The sequence below is a fragment of the Oncorhynchus mykiss genome, chromosome 30 (genome assembly GCF_013265735.2).
Source record: "Oncorhynchus mykiss isolate Arlee chromosome 30, USDA_OmykA_1.1, whole genome shotgun sequence".
NCBI lineage: Eukaryota > Metazoa > Chordata > Actinopteri > Salmoniformes > Salmonidae > Oncorhynchus > Oncorhynchus mykiss.
Window position 1 is genome coordinate 35,197,588 of NC_050570.1, and position 7,874 is coordinate 35,205,461.

At 42.0% G+C, this 7,874-nt stretch overlaps 1 protein-coding gene across 1 annotated transcript; it reads right to left on the reverse strand.

Annotated features, from left to right (window-relative positions):
• Nucleotides 1–222: 222 nt before the first annotated feature.
• LOC110521758 (forkhead box protein F2) lies at nt 223–7,605 on the reverse strand. Its single transcript, XM_021599596.2, has 2 exons — nt 6,156–7,605; nt 223–1,345 (listed from the first exon to the last, which is right to left on the reverse strand). Exons 1-2 carry the CDS (start codon nt 7,126–7,128, stop codon nt 1,176–1,178), a joined length of 1,143 nt encoding a protein of 380 aa, XP_021455271.2. The 5' UTR covers nt 7,129–7,605; the 3' UTR covers nt 223–1,175.
• Between the last annotated feature and the right edge of the window lie 269 nt (nt 7,606–7,874).

Consider the following 7,874-nt stretch of genomic DNA (forward strand, 5'->3'; position numbering starts at 1 on the left):
ATGGAGACTTGATTACACACAGGTGGATTGTATTTATCATATTAGTCATTTAGGTCAACATTGGATCATTCAGAGATCCTCACTGAACTTCTGGAGAGAGTTTGCTGCACTGAAAGTAAAGGGGCTGAATAATTTTGCACGGCCAATTTTTCAGTTTTTGATTTGTTAAAATAGTTTGAAATATCCAATAAATGCCGTTCCACTTCATGATTGTGTCCCACTTGTTGTTGATTCTTCACAAAAAAATACAGTTATATATATTTATGTTTGAAGCCTGAAATGTGGCAAAAGGTCGCAAAGTTCAAGGGGGCCGAATACTTTCGCAAGGCACTGTAGTTCTCATTTATGTTTGCCCTCTGTGCTGGGACGTTATTTGATGCTAAAATAAATGGTTGAATGTTCATTGGAGTCTTGTCCACCTCACTCTCTAACCCGGAGCTGAATTTGCGGTTAACATCCAATCCACCCACTACAATCTTTCAATCAACAGTAGGCTGCGCTCCAACTCTCCTCTAACCTGGTTTTACAAGCCACTACAGTGCATCTCTAGCAGTGTATTTATATTTCTTACAAATGTCAAATATATTTCTGAGAGAGTCAAGCAGGCAGGTGTAGCCTAAAATACATCTGTTTTATTGAAACACTTCATGACAAAATTAAGCAAATCTCAAAGGGTATACAACAAGTGCAAATGTGTTTCAATTTGTTATAAAGAAGCTTTGTGTATGTGTATGCTGCATTTAACTTTATTGGCCTATATCGGAACAGAGGCCTAGTTACATAAAATATAAGGTATTTGTTTGCACAGTTAATGACAGCAAACACATTAGTCGTTTTGAAACTTATTTTGAAAAAAAAACTTGGTTATATTGTCAGAAGATTTGGTGCCTTCCTTCATTTCGGAAACAGTTGTTGCATAATACTTATGCAACAACTGCTTTAGGCTTATCAAGACAACGAAGGCCACTGTAAATATACCCTGATGTGAGAAGTTTTCCGGCTTCTCAGAAATAGGCTAGCCCTTCGTCCCTCTTGTTCATTCTCATCAGAAATATTAGCCAATTTATTTGCCTTTTAACTCTCATGGAATCAGTTTAAATTGTTTGATTTGGTGTTGATCAGATTCTCATCTCCGGAGCACGGTTTGGAGCCATTACGCATACTCCATGAGGCGCTCACATCACGCACGGTTTGACGTCTTGACAAAGGCTTTGGTGATGTTGGTGATGATGATAGTAAGATCCGCTGGCTGAAGGACGAAACGAGGAGATGCCGTTAAAGTTCAGGAGAAAATCCTTCCTGTCACACACGGGTGAGGAGTGGCTCTGGTAGCGAGGGATCCCCACTGGAGAAAAAGGAGATAACAGTGAATAACTCATTTTTACTAAATCCATCAAAAATAAATTTACATTTAAACAAAAAAATAACCCAGTTAAGTCTGAGTTTCGTTTCAGAATATAGGAGAAAGCCTTAATTATTGTGGGTTTTTACAAATAGGAATTCTGTAGCTTAAATATTATTCTTAATAGAAGCATTAAATTGACATTCTATAAAAAGTTATAGTATTCAGTGTATTGTGTATACACTGTAATGTACAATTTTAAATGATACAGTAATTAATGGTATTATCAACTAAAAAACTCTGACATATTTTATGTTTAGTAAAAAGGTGCAGTATGAAACGCAGCATATTGTAAATGATGGTGCATTGTGGGAATATTTTTGGGGCAGGGAAGGAATCACTGTACATAGTACTATAATTCCACCCCTCAGAATACAGTACCATACTGTATTTTTGGCACGCCAAAAACCTTTTGACCACTAGTGGGTGCATGGTATTGTTTTTGGCTCATGAACATATTTTGAGGCATGCCTTATAAGAAGCTATATTTTTTTGTAACTCCGTGTGAGAATGCTGTACCAATTTAACTCCTGAGGTTATGGTGCCCATCAGTTTGTATAGGAGGCAGCAAATCTTAAACATTAAATGGTTGGGTATTTTTTATTTTTTTTTGCACTGTGGACACTGACAGGTTGGAAGCCTTTGATAAAGGTCCAATGCATCCATTTTCATCTCAATATCAAATCATTTCTGGTAACAATCTTACTGTGATTGTTTTAAAATTACAATGGTCAAAAAGACACAGTTTAGCAAAAAGCTATTTCTCAAGCAATAATTTTGCTAAGTGGTTTGAGTGGGGAGGGGAAAAATGAAAAGTACCTGTTAATGACAGAGGTTTGGCACTCTTTCTTATTCGTCTATTAACTAATTTGAAGTATGGTGATGTCACCACGGAAGGCCAAAAACTCTCTTCCAGCAGGATTTTCAAAAAGCTCTTATGCTAAAAGGACATCTTTCGCGATATCACAGTATTATTACAACCTCATAGCATGGAAATATATATGCCTTAAACACAGGAAAATATTTTTACTAAAATGGGCCTCTAGAATACAAGTGACATATAACACCAAATATGAATTAATATACTGCAATGTGTAAACACTTTACCTAGCGGCCAACCTGCTTGCATCAATCCCTTGTAATTACAGTAAAATACTGTAAAACAAACCCCTCCCCTCAATGAATTTCATTATGGAAGCATCTCATTTTTACAGTATAATAGTACATGTTATGATATTTATGACATTACACACTACTTGCTTTGATGCAGTATTCATGTACTGTAATATAAAATGCAGAATTTGACTTGCCACCGCCTGTAAACTACTGTCACATTCACTGTCACCCATTTACAGTGTAGGCAATTAGGCATATTCATTTTAACTATGTTTGAGTTGACACATCTTGCAATAGTTTGGCCAGTAAACAAAGTGAAGAGTCCCATAACACCACGTGCAGAAATCACTTTCAGTGAATCTAGAGATTAGACCTCAACTTTTACGGCGGCGGGACTCGTTAATTAACTACGCCACGAAACATCCCTACCTCTGCATTTAGATTTATTATTTATACTGTAAACTATATATTCCTCACAGTAAAGTCGCTCATACTCAACAGTTCTATGGTCACTTTTCTATGTTGTATAATATATGTGAACTGTGTAAATTATTTCTGTCTGTTTCGTCTATGTTCATTGTCTATTTCTAGAAACACCAAGCAAAATTATGGGTATGTACTTAGCGAATAATGTATTAATTAATGAAGAGGCTGGGATTGCTGTCCTTTTTAGTATAGGTAAAATAATAGAATTGCTTCCATGCTCCCCTCAGTATTCCCATTCATGAGAATACCACTAACGTTGAATCCAAAATGTGTTAAGCCTATTTCTTCTTTAAAATATTCACATTTAAACATGCAATGATTTTAATGTACAATAGTTTATTTTGGGTGTGTGCAAATTAGATGCATTGAGCGTAGGCCTACACAAAATAGCAGAGCAAATATATGCTATGGGATGCAACAAAAATCGTATTTTGGAGCAGCAGTCTTTAATTCTGAAATTTGCCTAACGTAAAACACTCATGACTTGACTTCCGAATCCTTGCTTCTGTAATGTTTGTTTGGTTGGTGCACTTTGCATTAGTGATAGGTGCATTATGTGTACACATATTTTTACATTTGTCATTTAGCAGATGTTTTATACAGAGCGATTTACAATTAGCGCATTCAGTCGTATCAAGTACTACATTTTCCTTAAATATTTAGCAGCAAGTCCGCGCTAGTAGGTAAAGCATTTTTTTAATTGGATGGGAAGGGGGCACGGTGATAGTTATGTAAGGTGGGCTACTCTTCAAAGAGGTAGGGTTCCAGACGTTTTCGGAAGATGTGCAGGGACTCCGCTGTCTTGACTTTGGGGGGAAGCTTGTGCGAGTGCAAGCTGCCCTCCCGTAGGGGTGGGAGGGCCACCATTATATTTAACTTAGAGAAATGTTTAGTCTTACATTTTAAGTGTTCAGTCTTAAACCAGATAAAGTTACGTTCGTTAAAAGTGATTTGATAGGCCTATAATAACCAAACAACGTCATCGTTTCAGTGCTTTCTACACCAATTGGCCTCCGTATCCTTCAGAGATTTATGAAAGATGATTTAGGTAACGGTCCTTATGTTTGATTGTCCGTTTCTCTTGAGGGCATAGACATGTTACACTGTTTATCCCCGAGAGCTGCAGGAGCAACATCACAAGTATTAAGTCATCATTATATGGCCTTATATAATTTTCTGACAAATAATTGAATCTGGAGAATTAGAACAGCGGTCCTTTGTCATAGATCCTTATGTGCCAGGTCAGCAACACAGTCAGAGCGAGAAAGAGGGAGGAGAGGGAAAGGGGAGCATGCGAGCGAGCGTGAGCCTCATCAAGGTCATAAGGACTCCAGATGTGACGCATGCACGCGCAGTGTCGGTGTTTTCTCTCTAGGAGACTGCAGGCCTCTATCCTGAGGGTGCTGCCCTTGTGCCCCATTTTCAGAGACAACACACGGGCCGTGACTGACAATCCTTATGGGCCGTGTAGAGGCCCGTGAGAACAGATAAAGGCTTGTCTTCTAAATAGTTATGAGAAGTCGTAAAGTTTGACAAGCCTTGGAGGTCTAGCGAGGTCGAGGCCTATTCGTTAGTTGAAATCATCTTCAGTGTGGTCCGACTCGCACAGCCTTTGTTTAGATAACCCCCGAGACCCCTCTGACTTTAGAATGATTCCCCTCAGAAATCCCTTGGACTTTTGTTAAAAGCGTCGACATATTAGAATCATGTAAAACAAGGTTAACATGAACTAAATTACATGGATGTGAAGACAATCAACTGGCCTAAGGAGCGATAAGTTAAATTTACACAAAGGGGGCTACAGTTTCAATTATGGCCCATTGCACTAAGCTCCTGAGGTGGAGCAGTCCAACCACAGCTCCCACTGAAGGCTGCAGTGAACCTAGTGAAGGACATGCACACTCTTGACCATCCACTGAATGACCTGCTCCCTCCAAAAAGAGGTAACAGCACCACCAGGCTCATGAGAAACAGCCACCAACTGTCCTGTATAACTGCCCTGCGAAACGCCACTCCACCCACTGCGAAACGCCACTCCACCCACTGCTATCAGACTGTACAATAACGCTAGCTCTTAAATGGTTCTCAAATAAAAAAAATAAAAAATGTAAATCACATTTTCATATTTCAATTTCCATCATGAAACATGTCCTGTAATGTTTCAAGTGTTCAGTATTTTATTTGTGTCACGTATTATGTGCTAAATATTTCAAATGAGTGTTTTGCAATTATTAGTAATGTAAATTCTGCATTTCTTCAGTTTTATCTGTGAGCATGAATAAATAAACTCAGACTCAAATTCCTTTCTTAACATTTATGTAAACAAGAACACAGCCACCGCATTATTCTTCCTAAGGCCTAGCCAATATATCAACAACATTTGAAACTATTTTGTTAATTTATGTTCTTAGAAGCTGTTTGGCCCTTATATTTCCCACCTCACCTTAAGTGTCCTTCTAATTACCCATGCATATTTGTAATGGAGTCCCTTAAAGAGCATTATTTCACCTGAGGTGATTCAAAATTTCACCTTAGTTCCACGACAGAATATAGTTGCAAACGAATCATCTTAAATCCAATCAAATGACTTTAACCCACAACATATGGAAGACATTTTGCCAGAACACAACTTGAAATTTGAAGGAAATGCATCCACGTCAACCAGTCCGTTAAATTAGGTCTAAATAATCTGAGACCTATCCATCTCCAACATAGTTGTATAGATGTATTACGAATGTAAATCATTCCATATTTAGGCTGCAACAAACACACTAGACTACCGCTGGTAATTTTCTTTGCCAAAGCTTTGTTTAATCTGCGTATGTGTCACGTAGCCCAAGTAAGAGTGAATTTCTCTATTGACTATTAGAAAGGCCAACTATAATTTTAACATACAAATTTAGCAAGTTTATATAATATGTATTAGGCATTCCGTAAAGTTGGAGTTTTAGCCTCAAGAAAACAGCCCGATCAACGAGAAAATTTGAGTTAGTAAATTATCAACCTGCAAAGGTCTGTTGGACTTGCTACGCTTGACCAAGTGTATTTGTAATGGCAAGATGCATATGCTTAAACTCCCTGTTACGCATGACATTTCAAACGGATTATTTAAGGCGTTATGACTTAACGTACACAACGTTTATTGGCCTACCTGAGATATCGGCGGTGTCCCTGGCGTTCTGGTGGAGGTAGCTCTGCTCCAGGGAATAGGGGGACATGCCGGAATTTAGCCCAGAGGACGCCGAGCTGCTGGAGACCAGAGGCTGCTGCTTTATGTACGGGGAGCCGCCGGGAGACGCCCAGTGTCCGGCGCTACTGGCGTATGGAGAATGACCGTCCAAAGCGCTGGCCATAGCCGGAGACGAGGGCACAGGGCTGCTGCTACTGTCCGGTCCACCGTAGTCCCCGTTGGACGTTACCGGACAGCTGGCCATATATGTGGACCCGGGGCTCGGGGACATGTGAGGTACGTGGTGGCCACCGCTCAGTCCGTCGTAGCCACCGGCCATGGAGTTGGTCATCATGTCCAAGTTGTAACCGTTGCTATGACACGCCAGAGACCCAGTGGGCGCCTGAAAATCAAAGTTCTGCGGTAAAATGGACGTACCGAAGCCTATCCCGTTCATCATCCGGTAAATGGGCTTCAGAGCTTGGCATTTTCTCCGGAAGCCCCTGGGTCTGCGGCGGAACGAGCCCTCTTCGAACATGAACTCGCTGGCCGGGTCGATGGTCCAATAGTGGCCTTTCCCCGGCCTGCCTAGCCCTTTGGGCAGCTTGATGAAGCACTCGTTCAGGGAGAGGTTGTGCCGGACGGAGTTCTTCCAGCCCTGGTAGGATCCTCTGAAGAAGGGGAACCGGGCCTGGAGGAACTGATAGACCTCACTGAGCGTCAGCCTCTTAGTCGGTGAACTCTGTATCGCCATGACGATGAGCGCAATGTAGGAGTAGGGAGGCTTCTCTGGTCGCCTCAGGCCGGAGCTCGCCTTCTTGCTTTTGGCCCCGGCTAAAGAACTGTCCACCTCGGTCTGTGGGCTCATCATGGCGGGGTGCAGGACTCCGGAGGTCGGGCTGGACCTCAGGGGAGGCGGCGGGTCCAGCTGCTGCTGAGAGAGCTCGGTCGTCATCTCTGCTCTGCTAACGCACAGCAGTGGCGTAGATGAGCAGTGACCTTGGGGGAGAGGGGGAAGCGGAGAGCAAGATGTGGAGCAATAGATCTTTTAAAAGAACTAATAGGATTCGAAAAAATTGATCACAAGAAATGTCGCTTATTCTCAACGTCCTCCTCAAATCACACAAGCATTTGGTCTTCGGAATTCCACAAAAAGTGGTTGGAGAGGGAAAATCCTCGCTGGAATCTCCTATTTCGCAGAGAATGTGCAGCGAGTGCAGTGTCAGAATGTGGGAGAGACGGTGGGGTGCAGAGTATCCAATGAGGGCTCGGTATAACGCAGCGTTTTGCGGGGTTCAGTCCGACTTAGGCTCCGGTATGGTTCGTTGTCACCGTGGCGGTGAGTGCAGCTCTGTGGCGCACCGGGTGGGCATCGCCCTCCTTAATCCCTGGGGGAGGAAACACGAAGACTACTCGATTTAGTGTGCGCTGCCGCTCAGCCAAACAAAAAGCGACCACCTATCATTTCTTAAATCTACCCCCCACCACACCCAATCCCACTGAAATCAGTGACGACTAGAGCCCCCCTCCCCTTCCTGTCCAGTCGTTGCAGCAGAATCATGCCCCTCGCTCTTCATTTCTCCATCCCTCCTTCCCTCTTCCACCCTCTCTCTCCTTCCCATGCTCTCACTCTGACATATCAAATAGGCTACACGCAATTACGCCATCTATCAAACCTCCCAGATGTTCTAATCAACAGCG